The following is a 21,204-nucleotide window of genomic DNA, read 5'->3' on the forward strand; positions in this document are numbered from 1 at the left end:
TGCCGGCAGAGAGAGAGAGAGATCCTCGTAATAACATTAGTGACATTGGTAGCTCCTCCCACATGCGGCCACAGTGTCAAACTCAGGAACACATTTTTTGACAGGCGGCACCAGCAAATTTGTCACGCGACAAAAGTGGGGCGGGGCTCACAAACTTGTTGTGTGAATTGTGTTCATATCATTAAAATTTTCATCATACTGTTTAACACTTTGGCATCCGAGGTGTTGACGCTTAAACACAAAAATTTAACATACCGTAACTTTTCAACCGTTAACACGATCAACGCCGTAACGTTGATCGTGTTAACGGTTGAAAAGTTACAGTAAATCAAAGAACATAAACGCTGGAACTCCAGTGTTAAAGGGTTAAAAAAGTAAGGAGACAGAGTACTGTGGTAACCATGCTCCTATCCAATTACTGAGACCTACAGCAGCACCACATTTGACATAAATGGATAAAAAGTGTCACACTTAAGAATGTGCTGTTATCTCTGTTCTGTTGAGGATTTTCAGAACTAGCTTGTGTAGCATTCCACCCTTGGAAACATCTGTGATAATCTGTGTTGACCATTTGGTCACCCAACGTTCATTTGGAGTGCCTCTTCTCAAGATAACAGAGTTCCTCTCCCAGCAGAGGGGCAATAAAGTCGCCTAAAACCTCTATTTCCCACTCAGATGATAAGTCATTAAACTCTTGGTAACCTGGCCAGAACCCTTCCTATTTCGCATTCCAAACTCTGGTTAGTTTCAACTTGTCACCTTCAAAGGATCTTTTGGTTCCAGCAGGTCGACCCCTGTTGAGTCTGCAAGAATTCCTGACAGACACTCAAAGACCTTCCACATCCAGAGACCAGAATAAAGTTACGCCCCTGATATTTGCATATCCAGAGCTCATTGGGACATACACACTTCCTCCAATCGTAAAACGCTTCAAATCCCCACGGATTGGGCGATTCTGGCCCTGCCTCTCAAATTCAAAACCCTGGCGCGCAGGCCAGAGCAAAGAGAAGCCAAGAGCCAGAATTCAGGAAACAGAAACATCCCACAAGAGGAGGAGGGATTAAACACGATTTCCAAGATTTCCATGTTTGATAGTTTTCTAGAAGAAACAAGGCCCTCTTTACCTCTAAGTTCTTCCAGTCTTAAGATCACATTTTTTTCACGCACTTTCTTCCTTTTCAACATTTTTGTCTCCAGTTTATTTCATAGACTGATTCCTATGGAAGCCCAAACTGTTCATAATTATATAAATGAATACAACATTATTTAATCAAGCAACACTCCGATAAAAGTCTTTTCAATAAATAATTGACCATTTTATTATGAAATACATTTCATTAAAATTTAAATGGACCATTTTATTATGAAATGTATTTCATTTTTACTTTAAAACATATTTTTTATGTTAAAAATATTTCATAATAAAAATATATATCATAATATTTTTTTTTTCATGTTGGATTTTATTATAATCATGTGGGGGTTTCTTTTGTTGAAACTTTTATTTCAAAATTACTGTTTTCCAAAGTGTCCTTTTTATTTCACAATGCTGTTTTTCAGAACGACGTATTTATTTCATGATGAGCTTTTTCCGAATAATAACTCTGTCTGTCAATCAAACCAGACAAGGCGGGGACACGTTTGTGATTGGCTACTCCTTTAATCAGACATTAGCAGCAGCACCAACTACATCGATCGAGTGTTCCTTCAGCCAACGTGATGGTGCAGTACACACTCCTCAACACTAGGTGGGAGTATGCAACTCAGCGCGACCAGTCTCCCAGTCTCCTACAAAAACGTTCAGTACCCACGCTTGTCCACAGGTAAAAACGTAGCAGTTTCACCAAAAATGGGTCGAAATTGTGGAATTCCTACGTCTCATTCTCTCATTCATTTCTACGGAGGTGCGCCGGATCACGTGACTGATCACGTGGCTTTTGAGTTTCTGCCTGTCGCTAGCAAAAACACGGTGGGATATTCACTCTTTTTCGGTGGAAAATTCCTCAGAATAAAATATTTTGTGGACTAATCTTTATTTTGACAATATTTCTAGTGAGAAATGCACCCGTTACTATCAGGATATACATTTATTTTGGACATACAGTTCGTAGTTTGTCTGTTTTGCTGGACTTCTCCCCCAAAAGGGGCTCCAAAGTCGTGGAATATCAACATTTCCGGTGCACGGAACAATCCCAGAACCGGACGATCAGCAGGATTTGGTGACCCGACCCGCGTCGGTGCCGCGTCAGGGTTTGGGTTAGAGTAGGTTCGGACAAACCGCCCGGACCCTTTTTAATTGGGCCCGGAATGACTCCCGTAAAGCTAGAACGTGATAACACTGACTATTTCCGGTCGAGGACGGTCTAAAGCTTAAAAGTTTCCTGAAACGAAGATTCTCAACCATAAACATAATGTTCCTTTTTTCTCCCTCATAAACAAACACAAATGTCGGTTAGTTTAAGTGACAATAACGAGGATGCTTTCACACTAAATGAAGAAAGAAAAAAAATATTTTTTTATTGTGCTACACACAGTAGAGCAGGAGTCTAGGCATACAAGTCGATTTCAGAGGATCAGCCAATGAACGTTTAGATCCCGCCCACTTTCAGTGATTGACAGACAGAGTTATTATTCGGAAAAAGCTCATCATGAAATAAATACGTCGTTCTGAAAAACAGCATTGTGAAATAAAAAGGACACTTTGTAAAACAGTAATTTTGAAATACAAGCTTTTACAAAAAAAACCTCACATGATTATAATAATATCCAACATGAAAAAAAAATTATTATGATATATATTTTTATTATGAAATGTTTTTAACATAAAAATTATGTTTTAAAGTAAAAATGAAATACATTTCATAATAAAATGGTCCATTTAAATTTTAATGAAATGTATTTCATAATAAAATGGTCAATTATTTATTGAAAAGACTTTTATTGGAGTGTTGCTTGATTAAATAATGTTGTATTTATTTATTTAATTAAGAACAGTTTGGGCTTCCAAAGATTCCAACATTTTTACAATTTTTGATGCTTCTATGTTGAAACTGATTTTAATGCTAGACCATTCGATAAGTTTCATTGTCCGGCCAGCTTTGCGACTTATACTTTTTGGTCACAAAACGGAATCGAGAAATCACTCGACCACCCCAGAAGCTAAGTGACTGAACGGAGCAGAACCAGCAGAACCGCAGGTTTCTGGTGAGAACCCGTCTTCCCTTCTAAACCTGGCTGAAGATGTCGACACCTTTTTATGCACTCCCCTCATTATTTCATGTATTTTCTTCTCATTTACCTATTTCTAGTTATTAGTTGAAAGCTATATTCTATGTTCCACATATGTTGATTGCTTTCCATGCTTTTATGTCCATTATTTCTGCTTGTTTAACCTCATGTTATTCAATAAATATTAAAAAGGACGTCATTATTCAGATATCATTATTTTTCTTCTTTGTGGTAAAGTCAATTCAAAGGGTACGAACGACCTAAAGTTGAGAGACTGATTAATTGACTATTACTTTACTGATTAGAAGTAGCGGCTGATCATTAATAATAAATATGTTTCCTTCATTACGAAGGTGATGCCCCGAGGATAATTTTATTAAATTTCAGTTTAATAAAATGTATATTTTTCAACCAACTTTGGGATTGAATACTTCATATTCACCCCTTTTACGCTACAATTGGGTGTTCAAAAACTCTAGAACTTTCATTAAGATTAAGATTAAGATTAAGAAAACCTTTATTAGTCCCACAATGGGGAAATTGCAATATGCAACAGCGCAGGTACAGAAATAGGTGAGAGAGGATAAAAATAAAATAAAATATACATCATAAAGAGCTTAGACAATGGGATACCCTTAAATTATAAATTCTATGCCAGTGTAAAAATGTCCCCACAGGTCGAGTTTTTTCTGTTCACCAAAGTGAGCGACTAAAAGCTTCATTAGGTGAGGTATGAGTGCACGCACTGTCCTGGAAGGTGTCGCTGATGACCACGCTGGCTTCGTAGGGCTCCTGGAGGACAGCGCCTTGAGGGGAACTGAGAAACACCACAAAGGACTCCGCCCCCTCAATGGCGGGGCTCTGGATGTCATCCATGATGGTCAGGCTGCAGGTCTATGACAGGCAGAATGTTAGGTTGTAAAAGTCAAAGTAGATCATAATGTTATCTGTTCGAAAGTTAAGGAGGATTCTCTTCAGCTTTGGTCGGGCGCCGCGGTGTCTGCAGATGCCAGACAGACGGCTCTGAACAAACACACCTCCTCCGTCTTTCCTGCTTTAAACTCCACCTTCTTGGAACTGGGGATGTAGTCGACCCCTGGGCTGGCTGAGGGGGGCTCTGAGGGTCTGGTGGCACACCACACAGAGGTCACAGAGGACAGATCACTGCCATGTCGCAGCACAGGGATCTCAATGGTGCCTGCAAAGTGGAGATGAGAGGGTGAAAATTGGAAATGATCATGGCTTTTGTTCTGCTTTTGCTCCTGGCACCATGACAACCAGCTTTGCTTGACATTCAATGACTGTTAATTTTTACTCATTTTACGCTCATTTAAATTTACAGGCTAATAGCAGTAGAGGACATTGTTGGAGAAAAATAACTTTGCAGCAACTAATGACAGTGACTGTCGAGTGCTGATGGTCTGCAGAAGATAAAAGAACCACAAAGACAGTAGAAGGGGCAGGACAAAGGAGTGAAGGAGACAGTCTCTAAAGTCTCTAAAAACTCAGAGGTACTCTCACAGCAGTCAGTGGCTGGTCACTTCACATTGATAATATTCCAAACACAGAGGTGTACATGTCCATACCAGCGTCCTCGCTGAAAGTAAATGTGGCATTTCCCAGCGACACCGTGGATGCATCGTTGGGTCCGTCGATGACCACCTTGGCCACAACCACATCTCCCACCCGAGCGTTTTCCGATGCATCTGATAGCACCAGCTCAAACTCTTCCGACAGCTCATACTCGCTGTCATCGATGAGCTTCACATCACAGGTGGACATGCTGACGCCAGGCCCCAGGATGACGCGGCTGTCGGCACTCATGCCGCGGCTCTTGAAGTCAGAGCCTGACTCCAGAGCGTGGAGGCTGCTGCCCCGAGCGGACCGGGCCACGGTGTAGCACAGGGCAGACACGGTGCTGGAGGTGTCGCCTGAAAGAAAGCAAAAGGAGGAGCATGGGACTTTCTGAACAAATTCATCATTGTTGGACTGTAATCAGTGGTTCTTATCTTACTTGTATGATCATGTTCTATTCTGCTGCATTTTGGTTTTGCTACTCCCTCCAAACCAAAGAAGAGATCAAGACTTATTTGTAAAGCTCTACTGGGAATAGTGAGCAACTACTTGTAGAACCATTAGTTCTTTTACAATACGTCCTACAAAAAAAAAAAAAATCGTCCCTCCAGTTAATGCTTGGGAGCTTTGAAGGTTATATGTCAAGAACTATTAAGTGCAAATGATGTAATTTGGTGAACAAAAACTTCAGAATGTTCCAGTCATGCTGTTTCAAAAGCTGGCTAAATAGCACCACCATTCGGTCAGATATCGTACCAGGCCCTGCACTGTGGCCTTTTTCTTCCACACTGTAAGCTAAAAAGTAAAACTATTTTCCCTCTGGTTCCTTGGATGCTATAAAAATAGTATTAACCCTTTAACCCTTTAATCCGACTCTGGAGGAAACGGAACGCTGCCTTCAGAGCTGGAGACGAGGCTGCTCTGAGAACAGCCAGAGCCAACCTGTCAGGGTGGCTAAGAGAGAGTGCTCCCGGAGGACAGCTAACCGCTTCAGGGACAGCAGAGACTCCAGGAACCTGTGGCGGGGGATTCAGACCATCACAGACTACAGGCCCCTCCCACAGACCTGTGATAACTCCACTCATGTACTGGACCAGCTCAATGTCTTCTTTTCCCGCTTTGAAGCAGACAACCGCACTCCAGCACAGAAAACTCCTCCTCCTCCTGACGACCTGGTGCTGATGCTTTCACCTGACAGCGAGAGGCGAGCACACAGCACGCCCCTCTGACCATCAATGGAGCTGCAGTGGAAAGGGTGAGCTGCACCAAGTTCCTGGGTGTGCACATCTCTGAAGACCTGTCATGGAACCACAACATCGCATCACTGGCCAAAATAGCTCAATAACGCCTGTACTTCCTCCGCAAACTGAAGATGGCTTGAGCTCCTCCCCCCATCATGGAGACTTTCTACAGTGGAGCCATTGAGAGCATCCTGACCAGCTGTATCACTGTGTGGTACGGAGCCTGCACTGCATCCTGCAGGAAGTCTCTGCAGCGCATTGTGAAAACAGCTGAGAAGATCATTGGTGTCCCTGTCACTAACCTCTCTGACATTTACCACTCCACCCCCAGAGCCACTTCAGCCTGCTGCCATCAGGGAGGAGACTGAAAAGTCTTCGGGCCAGAACCAGCAGGCTCAGGGACAGTTTCCTCCACCAGGCCATCAGGAAACTGAACTCACTCCCAGCACTCCCCCCTCTGCCCCCACCCCCTGCTGCTACAAACTAACTGAATACCGAAGTTTGAATTTCCAGCACTGTTGCCACTTTAAGACATAACTTACAGTATTATCCATAGCCATTTTGCACTATTTTCCCTTTATTTCAATCTTACCTTGTTTATTCTGTATTTATATTATACTACTGTTTTTAATATTTTTTAGAGCTGTCAGAAGATAAAAATTTTAATCGCTATTAATCGCATTGTCCATAGTTAACTCGCGATTAATCGCAAATTAATATGTGGTTGTTTTTTTTTTTAGGAAAAAAGTGTGTGCTTCGTGGAATTTAGCAGTTCTACATTAATTATGAAAACAAGAATGGCAAAATTAATAGTTTTCATCAGAAATACTTTATTTTGTGTCATTGTATTGAGATAAACTTTCTTAACAATAAAAGGCTGTAACATAAAATGCCTAACAAAAGCCCCTGTGCAAGTGAAGGGCATTTTAAATTCTAAACTTCAATCAACGTTCAGTAAAATAAAATAAAATAACATCAAAAATAACATTTCCATAACACTTTCATGTTCATTTTTTGTCAGGACCAAATCTTTTCCTCCTCTACTGAACTACAGTAATAAATGAAATAGAGATTTATCATTTCCAATTAACTTTTGTTTTTTAAAACATTAAAGACTGAGAAAAGCGGGATACACTGTGGATAGTTTGACAGTCTGTTACTGCCGCCGCGTTCTCTGGCTGCAGCTCGATGCAGCGACGTGTCCAGCGGAGCTCACACCATGAATATGCCGGCAGACAGACCGCTATGCTGGGGCTGGATCACGCTTAAACCTCTAGAACTTTGGGATATTTTGCATATTTTCACGCGGCGAAAGAGGGACGGGCCACACACTCAAAGCTGAGATTTATCTTTTCATCTACAAATAACTGACGTTGTTTAAACTACATTTAAAACGTCCCCCGGTGCGCTTACTGTTCTGAACGTCGGGGGTCCGCAGCTCTCGGGACGCGGCGCCGGACACGAGCCGGTACCACCAGACGTGGTACTGGACGCGAACCGGAGTCGGGTTAGGGTGCAGGAGCTCTCCGCGTCCTGGAGCCGGGTTGGTTCAAACTAGCAGCTCGGTGGTTGGAGACCCGCCGTGATCTAGTGAGAGCAGCCGGTGAGTTAGAGGGCGATGAGGGACACCCTCGCGCGGTGTGGAAAGACATGTATGAGAAAATCCGCAATTAATACTGTAGTGTATGACAACAAACCCTGTCGATTGTTGATGACGTCACGGATGTATGTACTGGGCATGTGCGGGCTGGAAAGCTACGGAAATAAAGCACGGTGACTGCTACTGAGACCCGAGTGGATTATTAGTGTTAATATGAGAGAGAAACACTACAAATGGCGACGAGGATGTAGCTTGTGCTGAACACGAAGACAAAGTTTCGAGACGAAAATAAAGATCCCGGGAGAAAGAGAAAAGTGAGTGAAAATGGCGCTAAGCTTGCCGGCGGTCGCCCCCTTTGATGTGCATAGCGATTCAGCTAACGTCGGAGTTCGTTGGCAGAAATGGCTAAATAGTTTTAAACTCTATTTAGCTGCCTCAGGAGTCCGTGAAGATATAAGGAAAAGAGCTTTATTGCTGCATTTGTCAGGAGCGGAAGTTCAAGACATTTTCTTTACTTTGGACGGAAATGTGAATGAGGATAGCTACGAAGCTGCAGTCAACAAGTTGAATGATTATTTCACACCGCAGAAGAATATTCCGTACGAAAGACACGTGTTCAGGCAAGCAGAGCAGTCACAAGGAGAGTCAATGGACAGTTTTGTGAGCAGATTAAAAAAGCTAGCTGCAACTTGTGAATTTGGAGACAACAGAGATGATTTCATTCGTGATCAGGTGATTGACAAGTGCACGTCAAACACGTTGCGCAGACGGCTGCTACGTGAGAAAGACTTAAAACTTGCAGGGCTGTTGGAAATAGCAAGAACCACGGAAACAGCAGATCAACAGGCTGCAAGAATGGAAAAGCTAACAGTAAATGCAGTGGACAAGAAATGTTACACAAAAGGAGATAAAATGAGTAAACCAAGAGTTTCCACCACTCAAAAGCAAGTGTCGGACGATCGCAGAATAAAATGCTTCAGATGTGGAAGATTAGGACATTTAAGTCGAGAATGCACCGTAACAAAAAATAAAAAGTGTAACAACTGTGGAAAAGAAGGACATTTTGCAAAAATGTGTAAAACGAAGATGACACACAAAGTTAACAGAGTTGTTACCACAGAAATTCAGAAAGAGCACAGTGACAGTGAAGATGATCATGTGTTTACAATCGAAGATTGTGCTGCAGAGGGAACATTGACAGTATTGATTAATGACCAACCAGTGAAGATGCTGATAGATTCTGGAGCTTCATGTAACATCGTGACAGAATGCATCTTTAAACTGTTAAAATCGAGCAGCAACATTGAGCTACAGAACCCAGTGAAGAAGGTCTATCCCTTTGGGTCAAAGAAAGCACTCCATGTTAAAGGTGTCTTTTCTGCTAGCTTCAGAGCTAGTGAGACGTCAGAAGCTGTCAGTGCACCCATTCAAGTTGTCCGTGAAGCACAAATTTGTGTGTTAGGCAGACAGACTGCTATTAAGCTGGGACTTCTACACATCGGTCCATTTGAACAGGTGAACTCAGTCCAGCAAAATGATGATAAAGTCTTCACTACTGAGCTTGAGCACAAGTACAAAGACTGTTTTCAGGGTTTGGGAAAGCTCAAAGACTTCCAACTAAAACTGCATATAGATAAAAGTGTGCAGCCAGTTGCTCAGCCAGTACGGAGAGTTCCTTTTAGCTTGAGAAAGCAAGTGGAGGAAAAACTAAAACAACTCGAAGATGCTGATGTCATCGAAAGGGTGAACGGACCGACTCCATGGGTCTCACCATTGGTTGTTGTGCATGGAAAGAAGGAGCCTAGACTGTGTGTGGATATGCGCAGGGCAAATGAGGCTATAATAAGAGAAAGACACCCCATTCCCATCATAGATGAAATCCTGGAGAAAATGACAGGAGCCACAGTCTTTTCTAAGTTAGATCTAAAGTGGGGATATCATCAAATAGAGCTTGAGCCAGAATCCAGATCCATCACAACTTTTGTCACACACACAGGACTATGGCGTTATAAAAGACTGATGTTTGGCATTTCATCTGCACCGGAAATATACCAACACATCATTGGACAGGTGCTCCAAGGGATTTTCGGTGTACACAACATATCTGATGATATCATTGTTTCAGGTGAAACCATGCAGCAACACGACGAAAGACTCCACCAAGTGCTGCAACGACTCCAAGAGAATCAATTGACAATCAACAGAAAGAAATGTCAGTTTCGAATGACACAGCTGGAATTCATGGGACACGTCTTATCCAAAAACGGAATTGGAGCAGCCCAGTCAAAGATCGAAGCTGTGGAAAACACACGACGTCCAACAAACGCTGCAGAAGTAAGAAGTTTCTTAGGACTCGTGAACTACTGTGGCAGGTTCATCCCAGATTTCGCAACAACATCGGAACCACTGAGAAAACTCACGAGACAGTCATGCAAATGGACATGGGGTTCTGAGCAGGAAAATGCATTTGTTGAGTTAAAAAGACAGTTGACCAGTTCCCATGTAATGGCATATTTCAGACAGGAGGCTGAAACACAGGTGATTGTTGATGCTAGTCCTGTGGGATTAGGAGCCATTCTGAGTCAACAGCAAAGTGATGGAACATTCAGACCTGTATACTATGCAAGTCGAGCTTTGTCTGATGTGGAGCAGCGCTACTCCCAAACCGAAAAGGAAGCTCTAGCCATAGTTTGGGCGTGTGAGAAATTTCATGTTTTCCTATATGGAAAGGACTTTGTCTTGGTCACCGACCACAAACCTCTGGAAACCATATACTCACCAAAATCCAAACCACCAGCAAGAATCGAAAGATGGGCTCTGCGGCTGCAGCCCTATCGATTTAAGGTTGTGTATAAACCAGGACCACAGAACTCTGCTGACTCATTGTCACGGCTAACTGTCAACCATCCTGTGCAACGCGGAACGATGGAGGATCATGTATACTGGGTGACTCAGCACGCAGTGCCACATGCGTTCACTCCACAACAGATAGAAGAACTTTCAGCAGCAGACCCGACTCTGAACGTTGTGCGCAGCTGTATGAAAAGTGGTGACTGGAGGAAATGTGACCATGCCTACCAAACCGTTAAAACTGAACTTTGTACCATGGGCAATATTGTGTTGAGAGGTTCGCGAATTGTGATGCCGCTAGCTGCACGACGACAGACGCTAATGTTAGCTCATGAAGGCCATCAAGGCATAGTAAAAACAAAGCAAAGACTGAGAACCAAAGTTTGGTGGCCAGGGATTGATCGAGAAGTGGAAGACTTAGTGAGATCCTGTCATGCATGTCAAATCAACACTGCGACTTCACAAGATGTCCCTACTGTTAGGACGGAGCTCCCAGAGAAACCATGGCAGATGCTTGCTATGGACATGTGTGGACCATTTCCATCAGGGCACCACCTCTTAGTAGTGACAGACTACTACTCCAGATGGGTGAGTGCTGACATTCTTCAAAACCCCACTTCAATGAACATAATCAAACGTTTGAAACATTTATTTGCAACTCATGGTCTCCCAGAAAGTGTGGTGACAGACAACGGCACTCCGTTCATCTCAAAAGAATTCAAGCTGTATTTACAGGAGAACGGAATCACACATCGTCGCATCACACCATATTGGCCTCAAGCTAATGGAGAAGTTGAGAGACAGAACAAAACGCTTTGTAAGGCTATACGTTCTGCTCATGCCGAAGGAAAGGATTGGAGGGCGGAGCTGGATGTTTTTCTTTTGGCCTACCGAAGCACTCCTCATTGTGTCACAGGCCGCAGTCCAGCTGAGTTATTGTTCAACCGTCAAATCAGAACCAAACTTCCGGAACTCACAAGTTTCCAACAAAATCCAACAAAGGATGATGTCGCTGTTCGGAGGGCTGATGCTGTGAGGAAGGAGAAGGGACGTGAAGATGCAGACAGACACAGAAGAGCAAAAGAAAGTCAAGTGAAACAAGGAGACAGAGTATTGTTACGTCAGCAAAAGCAAAACAAACTGTCAACACCATTTGAACCTGAACCGTACACTGTCATCAGCCGAAAAGGTCCATCGGTATGGCTGGAGAAGAACGGCATAAAGAAGATGAGACATGTGTCACACGTGAAGTTATGGATTGAACCTGAACAGGACGCTTCTCTGCTTTATGACGGGATTAAACCTACTACGGCAACGCCTGATGCGCCGAAACAGCAAGAGGGTCGACCTCAAAGAGCAAAGAGGACTCCGACACATCTTAAGGACTTTGTGACATAAACAAACATCGTCTAAAAGGGGCAGAATAATCCCCGACGTTGTCTGATGGAAGGGTAGTCCACCCCTATCCATTTAAGTTCATTTTAAAAAGAAAAAAAAAATCTTGTTTGATAGAATTGTGTAAACAAAATGTTCATTATTCTAAATGGAAGTTATATGGTATAAATGGTATATATGATAAAATACATTTCATTTTTCGTGTGTAGTACGATCTAAGATAAAGTTTTGAAACAAGGTTTATTGTATTGTTAATTTGAATAGAAATTACAGATATTATTAAAATTGTATTTTGAATTTAGTTAAACTTGAGACGATTTATGTTTAGTAAGAATATTTTATTCATTTCCAAATGTTTCAAACTGCAGGTTACAACTAATGTTTATACGAGTTTATTACATTGGTTAAAAAAAATAAAATAAAATAATAAGGTTTAACTAAGTTTCTGTTAATGTTTGTAAAGAAAGTCATCTGAGAAAAGGAGGGATGTAGTGTATGACAACAAACCCTGTCGATTGTTGATGACGTCACGGATGTATGTACTGGGCATGTGCGGGCTGGAAAGCTACGGAAATAAAGCATGGTGACTGCTACTGAGACCCGAGTGGATTATTAGAGTTAATATGAGAGAGAAACACTACAAATACGTCAAAAAAATTGTCGCCGTCATGCACGTGTCAAATTAACGCATAATTAACGCGACAAATCTGACAGCCCTAATATTTTTGTTATTATTGTTGTTCTGATTAGCATTACTATTTGCACTGAGGGATGAGAGGAAAGAAATTTCATCTGTGCTGTTTATCTTGGGTATTCAGCATATTTGACAATAAAGCTGACTTGAACTTGAACTTGAACACCTGAGACATCGTTTGTGACACTTGAACACAAAATCTTTAACATACTGTAACTTTTCAGCACCATCAACATGATTCCAGTAGATTCTGAAGGACAAAAGCGGCTCATTGAGCCACTTTTTCTCTTCACAATCTACTGGAATCATGTTGATCATGTTAATGGTTGACAAGTTACAGTAAATCAAAGAACATAAACACTGCTTAAAGGGTTAAATTTGACCGTCAACTTCTGTTGTTCTAATTTTTCCACCATGTTGTTTTTCATAAAGCATTTTTTGGCCGTTTTTCAACATACTCCATGTTGTGTTGCAGTAATTTCACCATGAGTGCTCAAAGAGAAAAAAAAGGGCTCTATACTGCCCCCTACTGTTGTGAATGTACTTCCTGTTCTGTGAATGAAAATAAAGACATTAACAAGACTTTAACCAACTTATTCACTGGCACCAGTCATTTTACATAACTCCTTACGGTTTTCTGCAAATTACTGGTTGTGGTTGTCAACAATTCAACAGATCAACCCAGCCTTACTGAATTCTAAATAATGCTTCCTTCCTTTTGCCTTACGGTCTAGTATAACATATTTGAAAACATGTTCAACATGTTTGATTCCATTTCCTACTTGACAAGTCTTGGAAACTGTATGTCTTGCTCATAGGAACTCCTGAAAGACTCACCCACTTCACTATGACATCATCATCCACATTAGTGTGTTTAGAAAGACACGTTTTGTGCTCTTTTTACAGCACTAGTAGTCACATTTCTTTAAACTATTTCTAAATGTGTATAGCCAGTGCTGAACCAGCTCAGTGGCTTTGAGGTAGAGTGTCTGTCCCGAGACTGGATGGTCATGAGTTCAAATCCAGGCTGAGTCAGACTAAAGACTTTACAAATGGGACTCAGCGCCTTCCTGCTCAACACTCATTATGAAGAGATTGGATTGGAGTCTAAACCAACAAATGGTTCCCAAGTGCAGCTGTGTCTGCAGCTCACCACTTCCCCAGGAGACGGCTCAACTACAGAGAACACATTTCACACAATAATCTGCATGATGTATCTTTAACTTTGAGTACGTGTGATCGAAGTGGAAGAAGATGGATGGATGGACGTGTGACGGACAACAATATTTAGCCTTGGAGGCACTTTAAATACGTGCGGGCAGTGCTGCTATGAGTATCTTGGCTGCACGTTTTATATGTGGCCAACATGAATTTCCATCAGTTTTTGTGCTGGTCGCACATAAAATATCAGCCTGAAAGAAATTCCAATTGTAGTTTATGCTGGTCCTTACTTTTTTTTATGTTTTACTGGTAAGTAAAGAACTGAAAATTTGATGCTTGATTGTGCTAACAGAAAGCAAGACTGAAACTGAAAAAACTGACGAACTTTAATTACTAATGGCCTCTTTTACTCTGAATGAAGTCTCTTCATCAGTGGTGGAGGATAAGCGGGAAACCTTGAAAGAGCAGTTGACCTGCAGACAGGTTAGCTTCTTCTTATCACACCTCTTGAGGACCTGAATGGAAGAATGGACCAAAATAGCAGCTAGAGTGGGAAAGCCTGGTGAAAACCTACAGGAAACCTTTGAGGTGAGCTTTCTGTTTTTGACCAAATACTTATTTTCTGCTCTATTATACAAATATAAGTAAAAATCTATCAATCAAACTGTGATTTCATGGAGTCTTCTGTCTTACAGATCAGTGGTATCTATGTTGAACATGGACACCTGGCAGAGTCGGTATCTGACAGATTATTTTTCTCCTCACATTATGAATACTTACAAAAATGTGTTAATATATTTGCAATGCATTCCAGAAAGTAAAAAGGAAGACTGCCTAAATGAAGCATTATCTAAAATAATAAGACATTTCTTGGTCTCCCTGTGTGCATACCTTTCCTCTCCACAGGAGCGGCAAAGAAGCCGCTGCTCTCGTTGACGTGGTAGGTCTTCTTGTCAAACTGCAGAGTGGGTTCGTCCTCGGTGTCGTTGATGCTAACTGCAGCACGAACGTTTCTGCCCAGCAGTGCATACACCGGCATGCTCAACTCCACGTGAAAGCTCTCCACCCCCTCGAACCGTTTATCGTCATTGATGATGATGTTGCACACCTTGGTGTCCTCGCGCTCATCAAACTGAACCTGTGGAGTGGACTGGATTAGTAGGAGATCATGGACTTGTACATCTGTTTCTCTGCAGCTCATGTACCTGTCCAGCATACTCCACATAATCCTGCTGGTCCAGACGGGATCCAGTGCCGCTGCTGGAAACAGCGCTGCCCTGTTCAGTGCGGCAAAGCACAATGGCGTACTGGTTGAGGTTGCCGGTGCGCTTGACTGTCACAGCTATGGAGCCGGCCTTCTCGCTCACATTGTAACTGAAAGAACACCAGAGGAGAAGGCGTAATACGGCATGGTTTTGCTGCTTTACATCTGAAGCGCGTGCTGTTGGAGCTTTCTGCCACACACCTCTTATGCTCAAAGCTGATGAGGGACCACTGGATGTGGAAGACGTTGTCACTGACCACATTGGGTTTGCTGTCTTTGACCAGAAACTTGAAGTTGTCCATTGTCTCCAGGATGTTTTCGTCATGCAGCACATAACGGATCAGACCCAGGTTGATATCGGCTACAAAGAGCCAAGAACACAAAATGAGTCTTCACCTGCTACTTGATTTATCTGCCTGGCATGACCAGGTATGACCTCGGTATTCATTCAAATTAAACACAGGACCACATTATCCGTCTTTGCCTGTTGCGTCTCATTTAGTCTGGCTCAAGTTTCAAAAAGACACAACTTTAGAAAGTTGTGTCTTTTTGAAAGAAAATAGGAGAGAACCTAGAAAATAGGAGAGAACATTTACGGTGAACATTTGTTTGATTTCATGTAAATACATTTGTTATGTTTTTTATGGAAACATTCTCTTTGTGTTTTTGTTACACATTTTTCTTCATTTATTTTTATGTTATGCCCCAGATCAATCATAGAACATAAACAGTGGATCTCCAGTGTTACAGGGATCACATGACATAAAACAAGACAACAAAGATTAAACCATGATGATTTGGAGCATGCCAGCCTCAGTTAATCATTTAAATAGGACACGATGACGATGAGAAAGTAAACATCATGACATCATGAAGAAGGGGGCGTGGCTGGGGTCTACCTTGTGTGAAGGTGCTGATGGGGCCTCCTGGTCTCAGTTTGCTCTCCAGAAAGCCTTGCTTAGGTGCTGTGGTAACCTCGTACACCAGCTGTCCATCCTCTGTGTCAGGGTCCATGGTCAGCAGCTCCTTCTTGGTGATCAGGTTGGTGGCCTGACCAACATGAGACAGAAATTCCCCTCAGCATCATTGCTCTCCCTCTCAAAGTGTCTAAAGCATGTTCATCTGCTTCCTTGCATTTATCTACTAAACATCTACCATCAGTTGTCTTCTGATGGATTCATTACTGATCCTCATCTCTCCCAAAGAGAAGCAGTCAGTCTTTCCATCACCACAGCAAACAAAAGGAGTTCAAAGTTCTCTACAGAACATCTCCCCACTGTCCTCCAGCTCGCATCCAGTCCTGAACATCTCCAACGGTCTGCTCTGTCATCCAAACTCCAGCTCTACCCTCTGGATTCTGTCTTGGACTTTCTCTAGATCTACAAAGACACAACTCCTTATGACCTGCTCTGTTCTTCATTGTTTTTGTAATTTCTTTGTTTGACTCATCAGCTTTGTTCCTCAGTAACTTCCATAATTCTGCATGTGTCCCGTCTTCAAAATGGAAGCATTTCTCCTCCATTTCTCCTCCATTCTTCACACATCCTCTCACTCTCCAGATATTGTTAAACAGTTCAGTCAGAAAAAACTTGCATCACCTCTCCAAAACACTCCCTACGTACCTCCACAGGCATGTTGTCTGAACCAACTCACTTTTCTTGCTCACGTCCTCCTTATTGATCTTTGCTACTTCCTGCTCCACAGTATCTTCTACGCTATGCTCTCAAATCCATCCATCTTCATCCATCAGTTCTTTAAAGTCTCCTTCCATCTTTGTATCACATGTGTAGAATCAGTCATGACATTTCCATCCTTAACCTGCTGCACATCCCTCCATCTGGTTCTGAGCCTCACCTGTATACATCCACCCCTATTTATTAAAACAAACACTTCAAATGATGATAAAGTTATGATATATTCTTTTATATTGTAACTGCTATTTTCTTATTTCTATGATTTTACTCTGTTGAACCTGATACTGAGTTTGAAGACATTTTCTGCTTTGTATATATAACCAATTCCATAAGCTGTGCTGAGAAGTGGAAGCCACCCTAGAAGGAGAGGATCTGGAGGGAAGTTGTTACTCAAAGATGACAACTGTTAAAAACAAGGCCTCAGTGGAGACCAGCGTCGGCCACTCAAAGCAACAGTCTAAAATCTTGTACTAACACCATATATGTGCAAACCTTAGACTAGACCCCCACTGTTTATGAAATAACAGGGCTTCCCTTGAAACCATAAAGGAGGTCCTATGATTTCGGAGTTCAGAGCTGCTTTGGGCATTGGTGATGAAGGGCTCTCCTCCGGAGAAATTGCATTCCGACTCGTGTCATGTTCCTAATTTTATGTTGGTACAGAGTTTACTCTAACAAATTAATACGTGGAAACGACACTGCAATGTAAGGAGGTTTTCATCAGACCCATCTCAGTGTTAACAAACACATGAGTCACTTCCTATGACCAAACAAAAACCTGCACCTTGGAGTCCATGTACTCCAGCCACTGCAGACCCAGATTGGTGACAATGCGCGGCGTCCCGTCATCAACCGGCAAAATTTCAATCTTGAACTTTTGAGGAGCAGCTGTAACAATCTGGAAAAACAAACAAACAAACCAAACTACTAAGAGACATCTCTGAAGATGGTGGATTGGAGTTAAAGGACTTCCTTACTTTCAGTAGAGTAAATACTAAAAGATTGTCAACTTTAAATGTCTATAATTCAGTGTGTCAGAATCAAAGAGAGCTGCTAAACGAGATGGCTGTACATAAAAAAAGATAAGAATAAATAATTGGATTGTAAGATCCATTTCAAAATGCACAAGTGAATCAGCTAACATTAAACTAATATAAAAATGTAACAAAAAATAAAACACTTGAAATAACGTTAATTTTTTTACACGGCTGTGACATGAACTAGCCATAGGTTGACCAGTTTAATAAACATTTTATTAAAAACATGTTTACTAAAACAGAAAGATTCATTAAAACCAAAGCCAGTCAATGGACCAATTCTAGTCATTTTACTCAGCTTTCTTCTCTCCTAACATTAGCTGCAGACTCATACAGATCGACAGTTGGTGTATCAGCTCATCCCACCCATCTCAATCAGAAGGTAAGATCGATCTGAATGAGTCTGATCGGATCAGAATATTCCGATTGGCGTGTTTACATGAAGCATTTTCATTCTGATCAGAAACAAAGCTGGTTACTATTAGTCCTGGCCCGCCTATGTGTTCATATACCCAGAGATAGTGTTGTGACTTAGACCATCCATCTATCATCCATCATACATCCATCCATCCATCCGTCATCCATCTATCCATCCATCCACCATAAATAAATCCATCATCCATCATCCATCATCAATCAATCAATCCATCCATCCATCCATCCATCCATCTGTCATCCATCAAACCATCCATCCATCTGCAGTCGTTGATTAAATAAAGGGACTAACTGTAAATGAATTCAAGTTATATTTGGGTTCTCCTGGCTTTTCTGGAGCTCTCACTCTCGGTGCTCCTGTGCCTCCCTGACCTCTGGCGTTGGGGGTCCCTGTGGTTGCCCCGCTGACCCCGGTGTCACGGAAATTATACATTTACTTATATGTTTCATCCTTTAAATCTTCACTACATTAAAGTGTCTTTACAACCATACGTGTCTAACCTTTGTACAGAGTCTTAATGCCACGAGGCTTGTTTTCTTGTTGTCAGAACACCCTGACCACAATGCATAAACACTTTGATTTCATTAGAACATCTTGTTCATATTAGATATGGCATTTACGCTCCCACCTTGAAGCTCCTGATTAACTGCTGATTGTATGATCACATAAAATACGAATGTCCTTCATCGCAGATCAGAGTTCTGCAGACCTCTCCTCCATGCTCGCCAGCGTGTACTTTTCTCTGCTCTGTTTAATAAACATTCTTGAAAACGTTTGACAATATTTCTTCATTTCATCGGATCAACAAATATTCCACCACACCGGTCTGGGTGATTGCCCAATGAGCGGACATCCTCTATCTGCATATGCTTTGCATATGTGTTAAAGAGACTGAGGGCATCAACGCCTGCAAACTGTCACTGTGTCTATCTGACAGTCTGAAGAGCTCATTCCCCCAACAGTTATTATGCTCTTTCTTTCAACTAATGCCATGCAGCTGACATTAAAGACACACTCTGACACTGGTGCTGATATACTTGTGAGGGGGATTGTATCCTGAGTTCAGTCAATTCAGAGGGGGCAGGATGAATGGCAGAGGCTGACCAGAGTTGCAGACATGCTTCTTTTCTTCTAACCTGCTATAGGTCTTCTCAAAATGATCTGTTTTTAAGAAAACAAATTGCACACACACATACCTCAAAAAGGTCAGAGCACACACTAACCTTCAAATACACACTCATATACACGTAGGTGGACAACCTCTCCAAATCACACACACTCTTAGTTTTTTCACAAATGAGAGAATCTGGGATTAGATGTCTTGCACAGGGACACATTAAACACTGAGATTGAAGAGATTGAAGCTGATTGAATTACAGGTTGCTCCGCCCTGTAAGCTACAGCCTCACCAATGCATACTCACACTGGACAATCCTTTTAGGTCTATGACACTTGTTTTTTCTACAGTGACAACCGGATGGCCTTAAAATGGTAGCACTGAGACCAAACACTGAGACCAACCTCTTTGCCTGCTTCCTCCACCATGAAGAGCAGGTTGGTACCATCAGTTAATGTGAAGGTAAAACGGTCCTTGAGTGAGTTGGAGCCATCGTGGTTGTAGCTGATCCGGTTCTGATAGATGTCATCCATGGTGAAGCTGCTGGTTTGTCTGTAGTGCTGGCCGTTGTTGGTGCGTTCAACTGTGCCGTGGCGGGGAGGCTGGACGATGGTGAAGGTGATGGAGTCCGCCTGGACAAGACCCAGGAAAAAAGAAAAGTCAACACACAAAGACATATAGTTGAAGCAGTGATTATGCTACGCAGCAGCAGTCTACTGACTGCAAGGACCATATTGTTTTTGCTTTAACATTCTATCTTTCTGCGCATGGTACGCAAAAAACCGTTGCGAAAAAAACTGCTGACTCAGCAAAATAAAAAAAAAAGTTCTCAATTCGCAAACGAAACCAACATAGCTTTACTGGATATATCCATGGCTAAATTTTACATTATTATGGGATGGCTCCACAACCTACCACTTGGCAGCCATTTTGTTTTGAAATCTGACATTCTGAGACAATCTGAGTGCGCCTGCCTCAGGTAGAGGAGTTTAAATATCTTGGGGTCTTGTTCACGAGTGATGGAAGATCGGAGCGTGAGATCGACAGGCGGATTGGAGCTGCGTCCGCTATTATGCGGTCACTGTACCGGTCCGTTGTGGTGAAAAGAGAGCTGAGCCAGAAAGCAAAGCTCTCAATTTACCGGTCGATCTTCGTTCCAATACTCACCTATGGTCATGAGCTTTGGGTCGTGACCGAAAGAACGAGATCCCGACTACAAGCGGCTGAAATGAGTTTTCTCCAGAGGGTGGCTGGGCGCTCCCTTAGAGATAGGGTGAGAAGCTCGGTCACCCGGAGAGAGCTCGGAGTAGAGCCGCTTCTCCTCCGCATCGAGAGAAGCCAGTTGAGGTGGCTCGGGCATCTGGTCTGGATGCCTCCTGGACGCCTCCCTGGTGAGGCGTTCCGGGCATGTCCCACTGGGCGGAGGCCCCGGGGAAGACCCAGGACACGCTGGAGAGACTATGTTTCTTGGCTGGCCAGGGAACGCCTCAGGGTCCCCCCCACCCCTAGGAGCTGGAGGAAGTGGCCGGGGAGAGGGAAGTCTGGGCATCTTTGCTTAGACTGCTGCCCCCGCGACCCGGTCCCGGATGAAGTGGAGGAAGATGGATCTGACATTTTGTGAATTTTACAACGTTAAAACGTAACTTTTGTTCGTACGATTTTTACAAAATTTGACCCACATGCCACTGGCGTTAGTCTTCAACGACCCCTAAAGTTTCGTTGACCTTTGATCTTGGGAAGGGCTGCCATCTTGATTTGTCCAAAAAAACCACTGTTAGCACCAGCTTCAAACAAATATAACTCTTAGGGGTATTTATCAATCATTTCCAAAGGCTTTTGGCATCATTGGGAAGCCATTGGCATAAAATATATGGTATTACAAGCTAGAGATCTTGAACGGCGTGCGCGTGGT

At 42.5% G+C, this 21,204-nt stretch overlaps 1 protein-coding gene across 1 annotated transcript in view; it reads right to left on the reverse strand.

Moving 5' to 3' along the window:
• Positions 1–21,204, reverse strand: part of fras1 (Fraser extracellular matrix complex subunit 1) — a gene marked incomplete at its 5' end in the record, with an annotated part of 79,968 nt that overhangs the window by 25,266 nt on the left and 33,498 nt on the right. Inside the window, 9 exon segments of the mRNA XM_024260302.2 lie at positions 3,975–4,122; positions 4,266–4,426; positions 4,815–5,159; positions 14,636–14,882; positions 14,950–15,118; positions 15,210–15,369; positions 15,908–16,058; positions 17,487–17,600; positions 19,697–19,924. Coding sequence (XP_024116070.1) covers positions 3,975–4,122; positions 4,266–4,426; positions 4,815–5,159; positions 14,636–14,882; positions 14,950–15,118; positions 15,210–15,369; positions 15,908–16,058; positions 17,487–17,600; positions 19,697–19,924 — 1,723 coding nt within the window.

Source organism: Oryzias melastigma, linkage group LG16 (genome assembly GCF_002922805.2).
Source record: "Oryzias melastigma strain HK-1 linkage group LG16, ASM292280v2, whole genome shotgun sequence".
Classification (NCBI taxonomy): Eukaryota; Metazoa; Chordata; class Actinopteri; order Beloniformes; family Adrianichthyidae; genus Oryzias; species Oryzias melastigma.